Genomic DNA, 23,913 nt, shown 5'->3' with positions numbered 1-23,913 from the left:
TCGCTAACACGATGCAACAGGGTCCAATACTGGGGAAAAAAGATTTTCCACTTTCCCTTGACATGCCTGTTATGTCACAAAAAGAGTGTTGGCTGGGGGAATGAGTAGGGAAAGGGGAGGAGATGAGTGGAGGTAGGGGAGATGCAGGGTGTGTGGCTTGCATTGGGTTTGGCCACAGTGAAAGGTGGAAAATCTATTCTGCACCTTAGAAGTCTGAGAGACTTCTCACTCTCACTAATTTGGCTTGTCAGCTAGGACTCTGGCAGGTTTGGCCATTTGCTCTGTGCAAGATAAGACTGGATTGATATGTTTCATTCAAACTAGAACATTCTTAAAAGAATACTGAAAGAACTCTGAAACCAAACTGAACTTTTACAGCAACTTATTTAATAAAATAATTTCAGAAAGCAACAGTGAACATGCTTTATATAAGAAATTCTCTTAATTTCTTAATAGTGCTCACATCAAAGAAGTGCTTCCTTTTATTACTTTAAAACATGCAAAGTGCCAGTCCCAGACAAAGTATTTTAAGTAGTTGTGTGATAGTCCAAAATATGTGGAAGGTGTACACTGCATATTTCTTAATTTATGGAATTGAATGCAAAAAAGTAATAAAATTTAGCTTTAAAAATGTGCAACTTAAAGTATTTTTTCTCTAAAAAAAAAAAACAAAAAATTTCACAAAGCAAAAACAGTTAATTCTGTAGATGGTACATACAGAAAATCAAGTCAGGAAGACGAGGTGTACAAGATACAATGTATCCTATTTCAGTCTGATAAGAGCACCAGGCACCCAATGTTTCACAGAAATGCAGCATTACTTCAGTCAAGTCTAGCCAAAGGAACTCAAATTTAGCTGCTTAAAGAAGAAAAAAATTCCACAGTTACAGATATGCAGTTAAACGTAACAGAAATATATGAGTAAATGTGAAGGAAATATAATTCCAGCTTTAAAGTTTGCACACAAATGAGTGTGACAATAAAAAAAGCTTGCCAGATTTAAAATGGCATGCACGGGTTTAACATTTTACATGTGTGTGTGTATATATCTATATATCTATATATATATATATATATATATATATATATATATATATATATATTCACAAGTATGGTGCACCATGCATATGGTTGACATGAATTACAAAAACTCATACCACAGCCCAGTGCGATTCACAAAACCAGGACAAGTGCAGCGTGAAGACAGATTTGCCGTGAAACACCTGGAGCAGTCCAGGTAGAGAACATCTATGCAAAGGAGCTGAGGCAGCAAAATTCTCATTGCTAGAAATGTTATACATGCTTAAGAAACTCTCATGAAAAATGGGAGTGCAACTGTATCTAAAAACAAAAAAAAACACTAACTTTTTTTTCACAGTTAGGATAATTTCAAGACCTTGTTCTACATGAATTATGTTAAAACTTGCAATGATGGATCTTTCAAAGCCACAACTTGCATACTACAGCAGTCAATGGATTGCCCCTGCCACTGCTACAGGCCCAGTTTATTAGAAGATGGTGCCTCTGTTTTCATACTGGGTAATTTTAATACCTGAATAAAGAATACATTTTAATTACTACATACTATTACCCCTAAACAATGGTACTAATTATATATAATCTTACAGGATATTATTGGACCTCATACATGTTAAAAAGTAACCAAGAAGAAATTCTTAATAAAGATCAGAATCTAACAATCAGAGAAAACATGATTATAATAAAAGATTTCAATTTCCTTATAAGTAGACTGGATAAGTTATTGCTCCAACATTAAGTATGTTCAAGTTCAACTTAGCCTAATTAGGCATTTTAGAACTCTAATAGTTACCTCTTCTTTGGTAAAACACGATTATGTAGGAATAAGGTCAAATTCATCAATAAATAAATCCACATTTTTCGACTTTACAAACAGGGACTACACTGCTATGAATGAGATTTTTACCAGAAGAGATAGGAACAAGTTTAACACTCCATAAAGATAAAGCACGTGGGAGGGATATAAACAACTTGTGTAATGTATTTATCTAAAACATGTTACAAACCAGCATAAAAATAAGGTGAATTTAAAGGTAAAAACCTTAAAATCTTAAAATGTACTAGATATACAGAAAAAGTAGTCTGTCTTTCATAAATAACCCTCACCCACAAATATAATCTATGTTAAACAAAATATTTTAAAGCATTTAATTGAAGTGCATTATTGTCTGTTTTTTAACTAAAACAAACAGTTTGTTCAGTCAGGTACTGACCTGATTTGTAGTACATAGCCTTTGTGACAGGGAAATTATTTGCTACAATTTTCACTGTCTAATTTCTCTGGCTGGTTAGGTTTTGTTCAATGCTAGAAGCCCACACAAGAAAGTGCACTCCTTACAGACATTCCTAACTCTTGAAAATATAGATATCTCGTTTCAGAACAATGAAAGCACCCCACAGGGTTTCAGTGCCTATCACTCTTTTAGACCCAATGCAGAAAAGTAATGGCATTATTGGGGGGGGGGCATGTCTGTATTCCTAAGAAGTCATCTCACCTCCAGACTCTTAAACCAGGATAATAATCTTGATCTTCTCTGGAGTCTTTTCAAGGTAAATAGAACTCCGTGGCATATCACAGCCAACTACCTTAAGTGTTATCATTGTTTAAGGAACAGGGGCAGATGTGGTTTGAGGATATGATTTTTTAGTGTAAGCTTGAAAGTCTTATTGGTATTCAGGGCACTTATATTAGAAGGCAGATTATTCCATAGTTTAGCAATGTTGTAAGAGTAAAGGCTATGTCCAGCCCTTTTGTTGGGCTTGTATACAGTAAGGTTTTTATTAATGCAACGGAGGGATCTTGACGGAGTACATGACTGTAGGATAGTTTTAAGGGCAGGCAGCAGTCTGGGTGGTAAATTAATCTGTGTGCAAGAGACAGTTGTACATACTGAAGGTGATGGGGGAATTCAACCCTGTTAAGTTCATTAAGAGCGTAACAATGGTGCGAGCAGTAAGGGGTTCCAGTGGCAAATTTAGCAATTTTATTATAGTATGACTGACATTTGTTTATTAGAGATGTGTGAAGGTTGGTGAAGATAGGTGCCCTGTACAGTAGGGAGGGGAGTAGGAGGGTGTTAGCAAGTGTTTTTCTGGTAGACTCGTCCATGAAGTGTTTATGCCTCAATAGTTTTCCTAGTTTGAATTGTGTATTTTAATAGTGCTGAGTATATGATGTTCAAAAGTGAGTTTATCTATGGTGATGCCCAATAGTTTTGCCTTAGCTACAATTTCATTTTCGGAATTGTTTAGAGAGTAAATTTTGAAGTCTTGTAGTCAAAGTTTTGGGGAGAATAACAGTTTAGTCTTGTTGAGACTTGGTAGTAATTGTGCATCATTCAACCAGGTTTCAATAGTGGTTAAGGGCATTGTGTTATTTTTAAAAGATGTTGAAGGTTGTTGGAGGAGGAGACAAAGGTGGAATCATCGGGTCTGTGACATTTTGTCGAATGGGTATTCAGCGAATATCCATTTGTCAAACACCTAATTATCGAAGCCACGTTTCAGCAAATGGTAGCTTTTAAATAGGGCAGAGAAGCAGTTGGCCAACCGAGCGACAGCAAAAAACAAAGAAAAAACCCAAAACAAAACAAAAAAATTTTAAACTTGCCAAGGTGGGGGGGCTATGCCCCCCCACCCCAGTCATCCTCCTAACTAAAATACCAACTCCGAGATCACACTACAGTGGGGAAAAGGGCAAATTCCAGATGGTGGCTAACTGTTGGTTTGCTCTACTTAAAAGCCGCCATTCGCTGAAACGCGATTTTGATAATTAAGTGTTCGATGAATGGGTATTCGCTGAATACCCATTTGACAAAATGATATAAACCCAGAATCATCAGCATACTGAATGAGTGTACTCTGTAGGGAGGCGGTGTGGAAGTTATTAATGAAGATGTTGAAAAGTAATGGCCCTAAAATGGATCCTTGTGGGACACCTGTTTTATTAAGCTGGTATGAAGACAGACTACTTTACCACTTTACACACTGTTGTCTGTTGGTTAGGTAGTCAGCAAAACATTTTTCGAGTGTGTTGGGAGCATCCTAATGTAGATAGTTGTATGAGTTTATAGTGTGATACTGTGTTGAAATCCTTTGACAGATCTAGGAAAATAACTGAGACTAAGTGGCCTGTGTCTAGAGCTTTATTCACAATGTCAGTGAAGGATAATAGTTCAGTTGTTGTGCTATGCCTAGGTTGGAAACAATGCTGAGTAGGTGTGGTGTGAGGAGACTGTGGTGAGAAAGATATAGTTTGCATGTGTACACATTTTTTCAGCAATTTGGACAGAGGGGAGAGGATAGAGATAGAGTGATAATTTGTTAATTCATTGTTTCTGACTCCCTTGTGTAATGGGATTTTGATGGATTTTTTTCCCAAAGGGCAGGAACTATAGACTTTAGGATTGACTGATTTACTAGGATACTGGCAGGGTAAGCTATTGTTTTTGCAGTGAGTTTTAGATATTTTGGGGGGAGATTATCAGCTGAGAGGGTGCTAGGTTTTAGGTTTTGAAGAAGCTTGCATATGAGTGAAGTTGGAACTGGCTGTAGTGAGAGAGTAGGACTAGTAGTACTGGCTTGAGTAGTTTCTTGGTAAGGGGAGGATGGGGTTGTGGTGTAATTTTTGGTAGAGTCTAGAAGTGCAGGAAAGAGGTGGTTTGTTTGGTTGTTTTTTTACGAGTTTAAGTATGTTATCTACAATGTATGAATTAAACATATTGGCTATGAGAGATGGGTCTTTATCAGGTGCAGGTGAAGGGTTTTGTATGGACCCAGATGTAAGGAGGGATGAGATAGTTTTCCAGAATTTTTTTGGATTGGTTTGTAACTTGCTGGGTGAAATAATTTTTCTCGTCTACGATAATTAGCTTTTTTGCTTTATTACGTAGTGGCTTATAAATTAGTAGATTAGTGTCAATTCTATTCTTATGCCAGTTTTTCCAGGCTCGATCTCTATTTTGTAGTGCTTGTTTTGTTGCTTTAGTTAGCCGTGGTGCATGATTAGTTTGAGTTATTTTAGTTCTGAGGGGAGCTATTGAGGGTTTCCAAAAAGTGTATTGAAGTGGCTGATGCATTCCCCTAAAGGTAAAGTTTTTAGTGGGGACCAGTTTATTGTTTTTAAGACATTGTTAAATATATCTGGATTGAAATTGGTTACATTTCTGGTTGTTTTGTAGGTATGTAGTTTAGACTCTTGATAGGAAATCCTATAAGCATAGGAGGTAGGTGGTCAATAAGGGAATCTGTGAGTGTACTGGAATGGGAGCATTTATGGGGGTCAGACACCAGGATCCAGTCTAATGTTGCACCTAGCCGATTGTTATTGTGCATTCTGGTAGGAGCAGTGATAAGTTGTGAGTAACCATATAGATCTATGCTATTTTTTTTAATGAGTCAAAGATCAAATTTTGCCACTTGACATTTATATCACCCATAATAATAGTCTCATGGGTGATGTTTTCAGTAGCCTAGGTCTTTTAGTAATGGGACATTATGACCAGAGGGTATGTACACTATTGTAATACATATGTGTTTGTCATTATTCAGTTGTAATGTTGCTATGAGACTCTCTGCAGTATTAAAGGAAGGAACAGGTTTGGAGAAGAGGGTTATTGAGAAGTTGTTGTGATAAATGAATGCAACTCCACCTGCTTTTTTATTGGTTCTGTCTTTTCTTAGTACATTGTACCCTGGAGAGACTACTTCAGTATCTTGAATATGTGGTTTTAACCAAGTTTCAGTTATGGTTAGTACATCTGGGAAGTAAAGTTCAATCCATGAGTGAAATTCAGTGATTTTGTTGCAGATACTGCAAATATATAGTGTCATCATTAGCAAATATTTGGAGAATTGGGAATGACAGAAGGTGTGGAACTGTGTCGGTCCAGTATTGGGATGAATAGCTCCACATTGGGCTAGTTTAAGGAAGTGGTGTATGAAGTAGCAGGGAAGGATATTGTTTGTGGTTAAGTTAAGCCGACTTCACACTTCTAAAGACTAGTGTGGTCTCCTTTAAGGCCCCCGAGCCGGCAGAAAACAGTACTCAAGCCGCTGAATCACTTACAAATGCCTTCTACCAGCACCTGCAGGACTGCATGGATAAGGCAATCCCAAGCAAAACAAAGACTCTTTGTACCAAAGGCAAGCGTCCAGTCTGGTGGACCCCAGCCATAAACAAACTCTACAACAAAAGGAGGAAGCTACTACAAGATAGAGCAAAATCCTTAAAAGGTAAGACACCCTTGATCATTATAAGTAAAAAACTAAGAGCTCTCATAAAATCATCCAAAGCAAATTTTGAGAGAAAAATAGCTAAAGACTCAAAAGACAATCATAAGGCCTTCTTTAGCTATATTTAGAAACCTGGGAGGAAACTCCCAGATATGCTCAGAACTAGTTCAAAATGATGTGAAGATTACTGATCCTACAGACATTGCCAACATACTGGCTGACAGGTTCAGTGCAAACTTCTCCCCTCCCCAAAAGGAGAGATATCTATACCAAGCGATTGCAGCCCCCAAACATCTCCAACGCCCAAGTGAGAACTGCTCTCTCCAAAGCAAAAACACAGCATCCATGGGACCTGATGGTGTCCCCGGCTGTGTGCTCCACGAACTCAATGAGGAATTAAACCCACAGCTAGGACAGCTGTTTAATCATAGTCTTACCTCTGGATACGCCAGGAGTGGCGCACTGCAACTGTGGTCCCACTTCACAAAGGCGGTGCCTCCACCGACCCTGGAAATTACCGCCCATTAGCTTGACAAGCCTTATCTGCAAAGCCATGGAGAGGATCATAATGGACCTCATAAATAAAGACATAGGGAATTTGCAGACTTTGGATCCATCCCAGTTTGGCTTTGTCAAAGGCAGATCATGCCTTCTAAACTTGGTTGACTTTTTGAAACAGTCACCAAAGCCATTGATGAGGGAAAGGCAGTCCATACAGCCTACCTCGATCTGGCGAAGGCCTTCGATACAATACCCCACTCGGGTATCATTGAAAAACTCATCAGCTTAAATGTTAACCCATACATCACAAGATGGGTTGCAAACTGGCTGAGTGACAGAACCCACAGGGTCAGAGTTGCTGGCGCCATGTCAGACTCAAAGCCTGTCACAAGTGGTGTACCACAGGGCTCAGTCCTGGGCCCACTCTTGTTTGGCATCTACTTTTCCAAGTACAAGCAAACACAGGAGGGTTATGGCTGACAAAGTTTGCAGATGACTGCAAACTGGGTGCCATAGTAGAAAACACATCTGACACAGATATCCTTCAGAAGGGTCTCACAGAAACGGATAACTGGTGCCAGAGCCATGGCCTAAAGTTAAATGCCAAAAATGCATAGTCATACCCTTCGGAAAAACAAGGTTACCCCTAGCTACCAAATAGGTGGCAATCCACTGAGCACAGAAGAAGTTATCAGGGACCTGGGGACCCAGGTTGATAGTAGTCTGTCATTCGACACCCATGTAGCTAAAGTAGTTAGGAAGACCTTCTACATTGCCCACCTTATCATGAAGGGATTCTCATCTAGATCAAGGGAGGTCATAGTCTCCCTATACTCATCACTCATCAGACCAATGATTGAGTACAATGCCCCATTCGAATGTATCTGACCCGACACTTGCAGCAGCTGGAGAGGCCACAAAGTTCCTCACCAAAAGGATAAAGGGTCTCAAACATCTGTCCTATGCTGCCCGACTGAAAGAACTCCAGCTCTATTCAGTCGCTACCGCTTGCTCAGAGGTGACCTTTGCCTAACATACAAGGCCATGTCAAACCCAGATTTGATGAATATGCTTCACCTCAAAAATCTAGATCTGTCAGAGTCACAAGGGCGGAGACTTAAACCTCGACACGGCTATTAATAGGACGTGCTGGAGGGATAGATTCATCACCCAAAGACTCCCTATGCTGTGGAATAAAATCCCGGTATATGTGAGGCAGAGCACCTCGCTGGCCTTGTTCAAGATAAATCTTGACCAATGGATGGGAGATCGCAGATATACCCCAGGGATTACCTCAGTGTCACTGCTCAACAGAGGCACAGCAAAATAATGGGTATAGTTCCCCATACTAAAGGGGTGGCGTAAGCCACAAAACTATGGGCTAGGCTTGTAAATGCCCTCGGGCAGATAGCCTAGTATGAACCTATGAACCTATGAACCTATGAATAAAGAATTTTAACTTGGGTTTAGTAGTGAAAGGTAGAAAATGGCATTTGGTGAGATCAGTTGTATTCTACAAGGCTTATGTTGGAGTAGCTGTTTGTATGTGTTTTACAGAGTAAGGCCAAAGTGGATGTCTTTATCATTACTGCTGTTAAGAGTACATTTGAGAGAAGTGGCTTGTGCCAGTAGGGCTAGTGAGATAATTACGGATAGTGTGAGGGAAGCAACATTTTTATAATAGAGAGTAGTAGGAATTGGGAATAACTCCACTGCCAATCATGAGCGGACATATGATCCGCTGTGGCGACCCCTGACTGGGAGAAGTTGGAAGAAGAAGGTTAAATACACACTTGCTTAAAGGACAGATATAGTATAAATAGAATATTCTAAAAATGAGGAAACTGAAATTGAGGTACTGGAGTAGTAATGATATGGTAAGTAGATGTAGGTACGTGTTAATTTGATTAGTGTGTATATTGGGTGTTTAGTGGATATGGGTGATGAGGGGGAAGAGTTAAGGTTAGCTAGAACTGTAATTGATGTGGGGGGCTGTGGGAATCGAAGTAGGGTAGGGGCGTGGAGTGAGCCCGAGTGCAGCAATGGCAAACAAAGTGGAGCTACAATGACAGTGGAACAGCTCAGGTAAGACCAAAAACAATCCATGAAAAAGAGAACAAAAGGTTGACTTAATGTTGGGTTATTCAAAATTATATTGTGGCCATAGAAATACTTGCACAGTACAGAACTGAAAGCTATGGACTAAATGTTTGACAGGGTGTATAAGCTATGAGGTTAGGTGTTTAATAGAAGGAATGAGAAAAAGAGATAAAAGCAGTAAAATACGGGGAATGTGTTAGGCAGTAAGCAATAAGGATGGGGAAGGGTGCGAGTTCTGGTGGTAGGCTAGCAACAGAGTACAAAAGTAAAAGTAAATTCATTCTATTCCTGGGACATACTTTGCTTCACTTGAGTGGAATGGGGACTGATTAGGTCTTCCTGTTGGCAAGGGATTTTCAGGTATGCTTGTTCAAATTAACGCAGGTTTTATAAGTCACTTGCAGGGACCTTAGGCAGGATAATGGCAGATGAGCGGCTACTTAATTTCTGAAAAAGAAGAAGGCAGGTAAGTAAGGGATGATGATAGCAGACAATTATTGAAAAACTATTACATTTAATCACAGTAGAAAGGAAACCGGTTGTAGATGTGAAAGAAGGAGCTGATAGACTGAATTAAGTGCTGACACAGAAATATAGGAGATTAAGAGTTAGTAGATAACAAGTCGGGCTAGGCAAAGAACCAGAGTAACAGCGTAACAGCATGTTGTGTGTTAGACACAAATTAAGAAAGGTAACAGAATACAAATCATAGACTGTTTAATTCCTAAAACAGGATCCTTTAGTTCAGGAATGATAGTAACAATCCTTTATCCAACAATAGAAGCATGATATGTAGTGAGATAGCAGGTAAAATGGCACAACGACAGTTAACAATACAATATTATATAAGAAACAGACACAAGCCTGACAATGCCCTAGCTGTAGCTAGAAATGCTGACCAGTAGCTCGTATACTTGCAATATTTGATGTGACCAGACAGTAGCAGTGATAACTGTAAAGGAAATAAGGTCATCGACCATTTTAGCAGATAAGGCTTAAAACTATTTATTTGCTGGCATTTGATTACCGGGAAAGTCCACTGGGCCAGAAAGAGCCCATTTTTGGTGGAGGCCCGGGGAGAAAAGCTCCAAGTTATACATAAGCAAACATAATAGATTCCAAAGACAATTTACAATAGTTACACATAATAAATTTGCTTGAAATTTATACAAAGTGATCAAACAGGTGCAGAAGGATAATAATTACAGGTGAATAGGTACAATATTTACAAAAATGGAGTATTAGTTTGAGCAAGATCCATAAGGCATAGTCAAATACAAGGAATAAATGGACTACAAAATGTGAGTAGTCAAAATGTTACTGATAAGTACATAGAAGGTAGTAGTTGTCTAGGAGAGATAGGAGGGTTGAAATATAGAGGTGGGTTTCAGAAGGAGCATGGCAGCAGATAGGATCAATTAGTGCAGAAGATAAAAAAAAATATAGGCTGGGCATAGAGAAGGACTGGCTACAACTAGAGGGGAATGTAATCACAGCAAGGGGTCCTAAACTAGGACTCAACTGTTATAAGCAATATGGGTTATACTAAAGTGTTGAGTGTAATCTAGCAACTACAATACACAGTTACCCAAGAAATTAAATAACATACAGCATAGTGCAATGTAAACTCTAGGCAAACGCCAAACATGCAACTGATTATGCAGAGTATACGGTCACTTTGATAGAGCAGTCAGGGTTTGTACACCAACGATATATCTTATCACAGCATGGTAGAGGTTAAATAATATGAAATACAAACAGTTTAAAGCTAGAAAAAAAAAATCACAAACATTTGAGACCACTAAATAAATAATGCCAGGCAAATATAAAGTTGTGCGTGAACATGCTTCCAGTTAGACCTAGTGTGCTTAGCCAAGGAAAGTTACCTCGTTATTACCAAGCAGTACCAAAAGGTATAGAATCAGTACAGTCGCTAATAATACTGACTTGTAAGGCAACTTATAATAACAATGGTCAACAAAAACAATTTTAAGTTCCTTGCAGGCAATCCTATTGGTAGACTGTACATGCGAATCACCTACATTACATTTCCGCATAGAGTAAAATAAGATGATACATACTGAAACATCTTAGATGGATGATACTAGGGGGAGAGGAAAGAAAGAAAGAAAGGTGCCAAACTGGTACGTGAGTTTTTAAATGGTGCAAGGCATCATGGGAGGGTGAGCTCTACAGCCTAAGGAGGCGGGAGAAGACAAAGATAGTTTGCAAGATGGCAGGGTGGGGCTACACCTACACTGGAACACTTCAGATAAGATCAAAAACAAACAGCTCAGATAAGGCCAAAAACAATCAGTAAAAAAGTGAACAAAATGTTGACTTAAAGCTGGGTTATTCACAATTATATTGTGGTCATAGAAATACTTGCACGGTAAAGAATTGAAAGCTATGGACTAAGTAATGTCTGATAGGGTGTACAACCTATAAGGTTAGCTGTTTAATAGTAGGAAAAAGAAAAAGAGATAAGAGCAGTAAAATCTGGGAAATGTGTTAGGCAGTAACTGATAAGGATGGGGGGACATGTTCTGCTGGTAGGCTAGCAACAGAGCGCAACAGTAAATGTAAATTACAGTTTCTATTCCTGGGACATACTTTGCTTCACCTGAGTGGAATGGGGACTGATTAGGTCTTCCTGTTGGCAAGGCATTTTCGGGTATGCTTGTCTGGATTAACGCAGGTCATGGAAGTCACTTGGAGGGGCCTTGGACAGAATAACAGCAGATGTGTGGCTGCTGAATTTTTTGCTTCACTTAAGTGGAATGGGGAGGGATTAGGTCTTCCTGTTGGCAGTGGATTTTCAGGTATGCTCCTCTGGATTAATGCAGTTCTTGTAAGTCACATAGAGGGACCTTAGGCAGAATAATGGCAGATGAGCAGCTGCTTAATTTTGAAACATTAGGTAGAGTATGTCGACATGTCCTGACCAGAGTCACTTAAATGGATATTCCTGGACAAAAGAACAAATATTCCTGGACTTTATTAATGTTAGCTTCTTAGATCAGCTGTTTCAAGTCCCAACCAGGAGGTTCAAAAATATTGGACCTCATTCTCACCAATATTGATACCCTATGTTAAACACCTACAGTTATCATATCTTTGGTCACATCTGACCACTGTTTGATACCATCTACATTCTGGCATTATCGACAAGCTAGTCAAACTAAACTTATTCCCCTATGTTACCTGCTGGATAACAAACTGGCTGGCTTACAGAACTCAAATGTATTTGTGTGGGAACTACACACCCTTTAAAAATAGTAGTTACCAGTGGTGCCCCCAAGGGATCAGTCTGAGAAATACTTCTTGTAGGTATTTATTTCTCTGACTTCAAGGCTAAAAGCAAGGGTCAGTGGTTGACCAAATTATTTCCCCAAATGACTTCCAAATTCTTCAGGAGGAACTAAAAATCACCAATATGTGGTGCTTGGACCATGGCCTAAAACTAAATGCTATGAAATGTAGCATTGTGCCCTTTGTCAAAATTAGACACCCATGCATCTACCATAAAGGTGACACCCCTTTGAAAGCTGACTCAGCCATCAGGGACTTGTACACTTTAATTGACAATGAACTATCCTTTGATCACCATGTATCCACTGTTAGGAAATCTTTTTACCTTGCCTAACTAATCAGCAGGGGGCATTTCTTGCAGATTTAAGATGTTATCATCCTTTGTACTCCTCCTCAGGCCCATAATACAGTACAATGGCCCCATTGGTATGCACTTGTCTAAGCATATGACCCATCTTGGGAGATCCATTGTTTCCTCACTAAGACAGTCAGGAGCATGTCTTACCTGACCTACCCAGACCACATTAAAATGGTCTCCCTTTTCTATTCTAATTAACCAGTGCATCAGGCCCCAGTCGATTGAGGTGTTCCTACCTCCCCTCCCTCTGAAGGACTTGTAAAAGCATATAGGGTCATTCTGGGAATAACAACAATTGTTTCTACCTCACCTCCCCCTGAAAGGCTTGTAAAAGCATATAGGGTCATTCCAGGAATAACAACAAGTACAGAAGACTTTTCCCACCACAGAACTTGTTTTAATAAGGTGTTCCTACCTCACCTCCCCCTGAAAGGCTTGTAAAAGCATATAGGGCCATTCTGGGAAAAACAACAAGTACAGAAGACTTTCCCCCACCACGGAACTTGTTTTAATAAGGTGTTCCTACCTCCCCTCCCCCAAAAGGTTTGTAAAAGCAGATTGGGTCATTCTGGGAATAACAAGTACGGAAGACTTTTCCCGCCACACAACTTGTTTTAATAAGGTCAATATCCACTAAAATACCTTGCCACCTGTAAACCTAACAAACTGGGTCCAAAAAAAGCACTGGTGAATGTCCCCATAACTCCCGCTTGTAATCTGTTTAAGCTGATAAGCATTAGGTTGGAAGGGTTGGACTTTCCTGTAGCCTTTCTTCTCCAATTAAGGTAAAAAGCATGCTTTCCACTGTTCAACAGACGAGTGTAGTGTGCTCTGCACCTCCAAACAGTGCATTTCTCAATAATCTAAGTGAAACAAGCGTACTACAAAAGGGAACTGGAAAATGGGCACTCTGCATTGCAAATTGAGAAGCAAGCAGAGAACTGTGTAGTTTTTAACAGTAGGGACTAGGAACAGAGTATTGGGCATATAAAAGAAACAAAAAAGCGTGCTTGTAACTCATTTAACAGTAGGGCTTAGGAACAGAGTATTGCATGCTTGTAACTCATACCTGCACATGCTGCCTCCAGACATCTGCTTTACTGGTTTAAATCTGCTCGCTTCGCTCACTCCGCGCCCCACTCTGCCCCCATGTTCCACCTGCCCTCAATAATAATACACTTGTAGTACCACTGTCACGCCCCCTTAATTAGCTAACCAACTACACATGCTCCTAGAACCAAGCAAACCCCTAGCACAATAATACACACCCTATCCACCCCACTATCCATATTAACCCACCCATAGCTATTCTATTCTCTCTAATATTTTATCCACCACATACACTCAATACAGACCCTACCCTAGTAACTTAGTGTGACTACAGCTAAAACACTAAATGTTGGTACTCCTCCTATTCATTCCTTATCACCTAAGCTCTTATGAATGCGTACAGCGTCTTGAAATCCAATACCCAAACTCTCAAACAGACACCAACCCTGCATTTAATAAGTTTATCCACCACATAACTACCCCCTCTCCTAATTCCTCACCCCCCCCAATTACCATCACCCGACTAAATACCGCTACATTAGCTTAAAAACCAAAAGCTACAAAAAAAAATCATAAACAAATTTTCAAGACTCATAAGCAACTTAAAAATGAATCTTATGAAGGAAGAAGACATTCACCTTATCCCTAGCCCATCCACAACAGTAGACCCAAGCACACCATCTAACAACCCAATGTGTACTACCCAGATTGATAGACTTCCAAACTCATTTCTGGTCTGTCATTTCAACATCTGAAGCCTAAACAACAAGATCCATAGCCTACATGGACTCTTAAAAAAATAAACAGGCAACCCAACGTGTTCAACAACTGTGATGTTACAGGAAATGATGTCAGTCTGTTCTTCCTATTAATGTGACTGTTGTGAATTTTTATTTGACTCTGATGATGCCTGGATTGTAAAAGGCAAAAGCGCTAAGCCTCTGGTGATTTTATCGTATTAAAATGACTGTTTGTTGTGCAAGAACACATTGGTTTGCCTGTTTATTTTTTTAGTGTATTTACCACACTGCTTCTGCATTTGTGGCTGCTGTCCATTACATGGACTCTTAGCTGTTCACTCCCCTGATATCCTCTGCCTCATGGAAACCTGGCTAAAACCAATAACTAAAGATAACGAACTAACCCCCCCCCCCCCACAGTATAGGATCCTTAGACTGGACCGGATCTCCAGGAAAGGTGGCGGGGTAGCTGTACTATACAAGTCTACCCTAACAATAACAACTGACACCCAACAGCCACCCCAGTTTGGCAATGCAGAAATTCTCATCACCAAATTAATAATAAACAAAAATAAATGCAGATACATTGTCTGTATTTATATTTCACCCGGCAAGGATGATAATACTCTAGAAAATATCTTACATTGGCTAGCTCCTAACTATCCCCAGGAAACCATTGTCTTGGGGGACTAACACTGATTGGAGCACCTGTTCTTCTGAAACTCCTTCCACCCAATTAAACCACCACGGGTTTACTCAGATCATTGCCACCCCCACCAGATTTAGCAAAGATAGAGTCAAATATAGTATCCTTCATTGGATACTTATTAACAGCCACCCCCAAATGTACAAGTCAGGTACATTACCCCATGATCTAAGTGATCACTGCCTTACCTATATTATTAGGCTCAAAGCCGACATTCCCATCCAGCTCACCTATAAAACTATAAGAAACGTTAGGAACTTTAACCTTGACAACTTCCAAAATGAACTCAAAGCATGTAACTGGAATATCTTGAAATGACTCCCATTACAAGAAGCAGTTGAGTACTTTATACCACATTTCTGGCTATCCTTAACCACCATGCTCCTACCCGTACCATCGAAGTAAAAGCCACAGTTGCACCGTGGCTATCTAAAAAAAACAAAAAACAAAATTAAACTAAGAAACAACACCTGGGCCAGGTGGCATATTACCAAAGCCCCTATGGACCAGGTAAGATAACCGGCAGCTAAGGAACCAGACCAAAAAATCTGTCATTCTAGACAAAAAATCACTACACCCTCCTACAACAAAAATATTAGCTAAATCCTCAAAGGTTCTGGGGTGGTACTAACAATCTTCTCCACCCAGGCCATTCTGCTACTCCTACCCCATCAGCTGCCCTTGATAAATCCCCTGTAGAAATTGCAAACAGCTTCAACTCCTTCTTTACTGAAGCTATCCGGTCTCTAGCTACCCATCTCACTCCATCAGACACAAACACCAGCTCTGGCACGTCTAGCCCTGATCCACCCAGCACCCAACCCACATTTACCTTTCAAACCGTACCTACCAACCTGATCTGGACCTTACTCAGAAAGCTAAAGCTAGCTGCCGACCACCTCCCAGCTGAATGTCTTCAAAAAGCAGCTGATGCCACAGCACTTCCCATTTCTATTCTGATCAACAGATCCATCTCAGAAGGATCCATCCCAGCAATATGGAAAATATCATAGGTTCATAGGTTAGTACTAAGCTAACTGCCCTTGCGAGCCATTTTAAGCCTAGCCAATTATCCCTTGTGAGACTCCAACCCTGCACCTTGTGTTTTTAAGGCAAACACCTTCACCATTAGGCCACCCTCCCAACCTGTTCTACCTCTCCATAAAGGAGGAAGTTCCACAGAATTATCTAACTTTAGACCTATAGCCATTCTTTCACCACTAGCTAAAATCATGGAAAGATGCATACACAAACAAATCCTGCACTTTCTTATTCAAAATGGAAAGCTCACCGACTCACAGCACGGCTTTAGGCCATTCCACAGTACCACCACGGCTCTTCTATCTTTCTCTAATGTCATCAGTCTTCATTGTAACAACAACAAACTATCTTCAGCACTCTTCCTAGATCTCTCAAAAGCTTTCAATATTGCCAAATATTAGCTACTGTTCAATACCCTACAAACCATCGGTTTAGACCAACACGCAATACAATAGTTTCACTCCTACCTAAAGGGTAGACAGCAGGCTGTCTTATGGCAGAGCAAGCTGTCATCCCAACTTCCTCTAACCCTAGGTGTCCCACAAGGGTCCATACTAGGTCCCCTTCTTTTCTCTATCTTTATCAATGATCTGCACACCACCATCCCAGGAGCCACCTGCATCCAATATGCAGATGACTCAATGCTAATATGCTCCGCCTCCTCTCCTACACAACTTCTAACCCTCACCCAGACCACTTTCAGCATGGTAGAAACATGGCTAGCTAATCGCCGCCTGCTTCTAAATCCTAACAAAACCAAGCTACTACTTTTCTCCCCTACCCGTAGAATTTCTCCTACTTCCTTCAACATCAAATCTAGCAATGACACCATTATCTCCCCTGATGACCACACAACGCTTCTAGGAGTAATAATAGACAACAACCTTAAATTTGATAAACATGTCAATCACACTATTAAGTTCGTCAACAAAAAACTTGGCTCCCTGTACAGAGCCAAACCTTTCCTCATCTCCCTAGCTAGGGTAGCTATTGCAAGATCACACCTCCTCTCTACCCTTATGTAACCCTCCCCTGTCCTCACCAACCTATCCAAAACCGATCTCAACAAATTATCAGGATGTTACAATCATATAGCCAGATTCGCTACTGGCATGGCTTTTAGGACCCACCAATGCCAGAACGTCAAAGCACTGGTTGGCTAGAGTATCCTACCCTTTTAGAGTTCAACCAGCTTACAGTAGCACATAAAATACTCCATCAACCTGATAACACCCCTGCCCTAAAAAACATTCTCACCCCTAATAGTGCCCCCAGGCCATTACGCTCAGCTGATAAACTAATGATACAGAACGAAAAATCCAACAACTCTGCAGGCGATGCTATATTTGCCAACTCAACAAGTAAAATCTGTAATCTACTCCCTACTACCATTACCAAGGAAACCTCACTGCCCCTATTTAAAAGAGAACTCAAAAAATACCTCACACCTCATTGGCTGTACTCCTGTTCTAAACCTGATTTACAACTTCACTAATACATGTCTTGCTACCCAACCTGCTGTTAGACAAGTATCTATATCTCATAGCATTTGAATGTCTAAGCATCATGAATTATGAGATCTGATTGTATTCTATGATCACATAATATCTGCACATTGTGTATATTGATATTTGCCTGTATTCTTTGTCAATATTTTTCTAAACATGTCTGACTGAGTTTATCACTTAGTGATGTATGTACTGTATCTTTTTTGGTATGTGGAGCTTTTCTCCCTGGACCTCCACTGAAAATGGACATATATCCAGTCGGACTATCCCGGTCAACAAATGTAAAATAAATAAAAATAAATGAATAAATAAATAAATATTCCTACAGACTCTTAAGAGGTGACCTCTGTCTAGCCTAAAGAACCCCAGAGGATCCAGTCCTACGTGACCTCCTGCACATCCGCAAAATTAGGAACAACCTAAACATTTGCTCAAGTGATCTTAACTTCCACCAAAACATAAACAAGACCTACTGATGAGATAAATATATATTCCAGAAAATTCCTCTTTTATGGAATAGAATTCCTTTGGATATAAAACAAAGTATCTCTCTGACTCTCTAAGTATAACCTGGACAAATGCATCAAATACATGCCAAGTCTGGCCCCTCATCACTGAAAGGAATTGAAGCTAGGTATAAATTAGTCATGTCAATAGATACCTAAAATTTGGGATATTGTAGCTAGGCTACTAACGATCCTCTGGATCAACAGCCTAATATTGAACTATGAACACAGATTCTTGGTTGGACTCATATTATTACCCCACTGCAAAAATATTACAGTCATGTCAGAAAACCGCATCAGAATGCTAACACATATGGCAATAAAAAGTGAAACAAACATTTCTCAGAAGGCAAGCCTCTTTCATCACCCCACCCTACAACTCTAAATATATTAACTCTGAGATATGTTAACATCACAGATTAAAGAATACTCTTCGATCCCAGAGGTAGAGTGACCCCGAAATGGACAGAGATGTCATGTTGAGGGGCTGCAGAACGTCTTTTGCTGCTAGCATACTGGATATGTGCTGTGAGTAAATGATAACGTCATTGTGTATTAAAGTTTTTATTATTGTAAGGATATTACAGTTCAATTTTTTCTTTTCAGTTTTCTGATGTAATTAAGGAATACCTTACTACTGCTTTCAGCCTTTGGGACCAAGCTAAGTTTATAGATAGTTGTGTAATATTTATTAATATACAATGACCCCCCATTAATATTCCAAAGCGTGCATGCTGATTGGCCAGCGTGCCCGTTGTAAATCCCACAATATACCAACGGAAAAAGGTCTGGCCTCCCGAATTTTTTTCCATTGGTAGAAAGTGTCCAAAAACTTTTTTTTAATAATAAAAAAAAAAAACGGAGCAACAGAGACTTTCTTTTCTCCGCTGTTTCCATTTCAAAGCATTGATGTACTAGGTATGCGTGGGAACGCAAGTCACATACACGTGCGCAGTACATCAACACAAGGAAGCAGTATACCACCACCGGTGGAAAAACAGTAATGCACCGTTATACAAAGACATTATTTAAGAAAAGTATTTTTTTCTTAAATACAGTCATTGTATAATAGCAATAACCGACTCCGTGGTTGTGGTATATTGAAGAGTTACCCATGGTTGGCTTTATTTAATCACTCGGGCTTCACCCTCATGACTAAACCATACCAGCCATGGGTAAATCTTCAATATACCACACTACGTTGTCAGTTATTGCTTAAAGAAAACATACTTTTTGTACACTATGCAGTCTAGACTTCTATATGACAAGAAAACTTTTTGAAAGCTAAGTCCACTCATCAATTCTGTTGAACTACATCTTTCTCCTACAGTGACTCTATGAATGCCACGGCTGCTCAAAAGACTATTTTATGAAAGAAAAAAATACAGTAGATTGCCTGGTCTTTCTTCTGTATTACGTACACACTGCATGCAAACCTATAGACAATTGAGAGTCACCAATCCATCTACTGTAGGTCTCTGGACTGTAAGAGGACAGTGTAGGCCAACCCTATAATTCTAAGCTTCATTTCATCTGCCTTATACTAACTTTCAAATCTAACTAGAACAAATAATACTCCAATACTCTAACTTCAATTTATCAAAAATTCTACTTCTAACAATAGGTTATATAAAGATGGCTTTAATCTTAATGTCAAACTACAATTAATTATCCTAGCAATATTGTAAAAATTTTCTCCTGATTGTAAATGTATTTTGTAAACAACTTTTTTATTTTATTTTACTCCTTTTGTATTTCTGTAATATTTCTACTTGCATTTCTACTTGTATTTTGTAGCCTTAATTTTTTTTTTGTATTAGATTGGAGCTTTTCTCCCTGAGCCTCCACTGAAAATGGGCTCTTTCGGCCCATTGGATTTCCCCAGTCACCAAACTGGAAATAAATATATAAATAAATAGCACAGGGCAAAAACCCATGTGAACACAGGGAGGATATGCAGTCTCCACACCGAAGGCACCCTAGCTAAGAACTGAACAAGAGAACCTCTTGATGCGAGATGACAGTGCTACTCACTACACTACTGTGCCACCAGAAATACTACCTTTTTTTTCACTGTAGTTCATTATTTTTTTAATTTCACAAAAGTATTGTTTTTGTTTTGAGTTACCAGTATGCTTGTGTCATACTGGTATATGTTTACTGATGGAAAAGCTAATATCATACAACTCACTGATAAAATCAAGAGCAGACTTATCTGTATCACTGAGGATCATTCAAGATGGTATCCCAGTTTTCATGGCATTTATTACATCACAGTTTCCATTCACAAAGTGCAAACATCATCCCCCTTCTCTGCCAGCTGGACTATTTATTCACCATCACTGGGCAAGGGTTGACTGGGAGAGGCCATTATTAAGGCAGCGATCAAGGCTGGTTCATACATTTACTGCAGCCCTATATTCTTATGCATACTCAAAAACAGAACTGAAGGGGATGTGCAATGGGCTATGAATGTTCCCTTCCTTTCTCCAGGCATGCAGCCACCACTGATGCTGTTGAAACTGTGCCTACCTTGTGTGCTTCTGAGTGCATGCTACCCTCCCCATCTCATGCTAACAAGCTGACAAAGCCCCATCACTTCTTTCTCTCGCTGCATGCCTGGTTCCACCAGCACCAGGGCTGCTAATCAAACCCAGATTACCAGGATTGCTTCCAGGGCTACCTCACTCTGAGCCATACAGCCAGTATGCATATGCAGATAAAAATGTCAGCTGCTTGAATTCATGCTGAGTAACATAGTTTTTGTAAGAGTTAGAACTAAAAAAATTGCTATAAATTCTTGCCAGCTGGCTACAATTGCACTCCTTACTTCAGTCATTTCAGTTTGAATTAATACCACAACAATTCAGAAGAATCTCTGACAACAAAAAGAATGGCTGTCAAGCATAATATATGAAATTTGTATATATTTCTTAATTCTTAAAAGCAATCACTCAAATATAAAATAAATGAACAAAAAAGGATTCTCAATTACTTTGGCACAACATATCTCATAATAACATCCACAATTTTTTTTTATGCATTACTGATATGATATATTCAGGGGACAAAATATACACAAAGCCTCTGTCTTACTATATTTCAGAATCTCTTATATATATTTTCATCTTTCTATAACATTGGAGAGCTTAGGAAGAAAAAATAAACTTTTTACATTACTATAAAGACAGAATGAAAAAGAAAAATAAACCTTCTGCACATCTCCGAGTCCCTCTGTGTCTAACAAAACAAGAGTGTGGTCCTGTTTTTTGGGGTGTGGAACACACCACATCCAGATCCCTTTGGTGTGTGACTCTACAGTCGAACCCAAAGAAAAGCCTGTAAATAGAATTCAGAAATTAAATAGAATATTAACAGCTCTCAACTTCTGTTCTCTAAAATCTTGGACAAAGCCAGAAATAACCATGTATAAAGGCCCCAAATCAGAGACACTTCTAACTTAACTTAGGTTCATACTAAGCTAATTGCCCTTATGAGCCACTTTAAGCCTAGCCAATTATCCCTTGTAAGGCTCAAACCCTGCACCTTGTGCTTGTAAGGCAGGCACCTTAACCATTAGGCCACCCTCCCAACCCTTTAAAATAATAAAATTATTCACTTAGAAACTGAATACAATAAGAGGATTTGTATCACTATGCATGTTGTGATGAACAAGAAGTCTACAACTATAATGCCTGGAATTATGAAATAACTTTAATCCTCATTGTTTTACCACTAGATGCGGCAACATTTAAAGGCAAAATATGGGATGGTCATCAAAATCTCAAGGCCACTGGAGAGGTATCTAAAGGGATGGGATAGAAAAGCTAAATTGTATGAAAGTCAGAAAAAAACAGAAGGCTCAACTCTACAGTCTTAAATACAGTGAGAGCAACACATGTTAAAGACATCAAAAGTGACGTTAAGTTATAGTAAAAAGTGAACATCACATGTGGCTACTGGTATAAAAATACAAATACACACCTATATGCTAATATAGCATGCAAGCAGGCAACTGTATATATAGGTATACACTAGACTAATTGCCCTTATCGGTCATTTTAAGCATAGACAATATCTGTTTATGTGAGAACCAAACCTTGTATTTTTGTGTCTGTGGGGTAAACACCTTAACCATCATGCCACCCCGAAGCGGACATAAAACCATTCTGAACATGTGACCACAATACCATACAAATGCAAACATGTATAGAGACGCATGCTTACAATGGTATCAGATACCTGCACCCAGACAAATACAACTGTTTGTACACCACCACCACCATCATCACCATCATCATGACACAGACCTTTGGAGACCCTAATGAGGATGTAGACAACTCAGGACCCTTCCTGAGAATTAACACCCAAGGGTTTCTCTTCAACAGTTCTGAGTATGAGTTAACATGTTATGGGAAGATATAAAGCAGCATATTTTACACAGTATAGAACTAATTTGTGTACTACATACAGAATATTTAAGCTGAATTTCTGTTACTTTTTTTAAATTTGCTATTCCTTATTTTTGTTATTCATTTCTGAGTATCAAGCCTACCATCTTCACTTCTCTTCAGAATCTGCATTTATGGCTTACGCTGCTTTGTATATCCTGATATGAATTTACTGGCTACAAAGAAACAATGCAGTTATGTTATTATGAACAGGAATTCAGCTGCATTCAGGAGTGTGCAGTCTGAGATACTCACAGATATCACCTGTTAATTGCTTAACAATGAAAATCAGCTGCAGCAGATCTAGCTGATCAGATTGTGGCTGAAGTCTGTTTTGTTGTTACACCAAGGAATGCATGCTAAATTGTCTGAAATCTTGCATACAGTTTGAAAGCATGCATCATTTTAATAAAGCTTGCATGTCTAAGATGTTTATTACAGCCCTCCCTACACATAGTACTTAACAGAAACTGGATAAATTCTGAAGGTATACTAACATATATATTTTTCTATCTTTGCCTTTGTGCAGAATACACTGTAGTGTGCTTTGTACAGACTTTACACACCCTGGAAGCCATGTGTGAACAGTCACTGTCTAGCATATTCCTCAATTAGCTAAGCAATATATTTTGCGATTTTATTTTGGATCAGTGTGCAGAAGCTATACATAGCATTGTGCAATGCACACTACAGTATGACCTGCACATATTTTGGCCTATACAGCATACCGTACAATAAGTGAGCTTCAATATTTGAATATTTTGCTTAAACTGTAATGCTACTACTAACTGCTATTCTACTGTTGATCATATGGCAGTTCTACTGTAGCATGCTTATGCCTAGTTGCTACTCGAACTGTGCCTTTTTATGCAGCATCATTTGGTATTTATTACAAGAGACATTCTCAGTAGAGTAGGTACTGTATCTCCTGCTTTAACTGAAATATACAGTTTCTCTTTGAATACAACCTTAGACATGTGCCTTTTTTGCAGGCATACTCTTAGGCTCTTCTTGTGCTAATCTCTACAATGACAACCCTATTGCAGGACTGAAACCTCTCCTCCTGGGTATTATAGGGTCATAGGTGTTTACTAGGCTAACAACGACAAGGGCCTTTTTAAGCCTAGCCATGCATCCCAAATCTCTGACAAGTTCTGACGGCCTTGACAAGTGTAAGCAGGGGCTTGGGAGATGAAACACTAGTCTTCAGAGCTTTGTGGTTCCTTCCCATAGTTATCCAGGAATCTACATATGACATTCATTATTTACACAAATGTAGATACCTTAATATTTCTCTAACTTCTCTGCATCACATAACTATTTGCTGAGTGCTATAGGGTTGAGTATTCTGAGGTGAGGGTATTTGT

At 39.3% G+C, this 23,913-nt stretch overlaps 1 protein-coding gene across 2 annotated transcripts in view; it reads right to left on the bottom strand.

Annotated features, from left to right (window-relative positions):
• The window catches only part of LOC122809311 (guanylate-binding protein 1-like), a 428,120-nt gene that overhangs the window by 342,095 nt on the left and 62,112 nt on the right, over nt 1–23,913 (bottom strand). For both annotated transcript variants that reach the window (XM_044080708.1, XM_044080707.1), the window contains exon 3: nt 21,307–21,434. In XM_044080708.1, coding sequence (XP_043936643.1) covers nt 21,307–21,434 — 128 coding nt within the window. The remainder of the gene's footprint in view (nt 1–21,306; nt 21,435–23,913) is intronic.

Source organism: Protopterus annectens, chromosome 8.part0 (assembly GCF_019279795.1).
Source record: "Protopterus annectens isolate FY-2018-M chromosome 8.part0, PAN1.0, whole genome shotgun sequence".
Classification (NCBI taxonomy): Eukaryota; Metazoa; Chordata; order Ceratodontiformes; family Protopteridae; genus Protopterus; species Protopterus annectens.
This window is presented reverse-complemented; position numbering and strand designations above follow the sequence as displayed.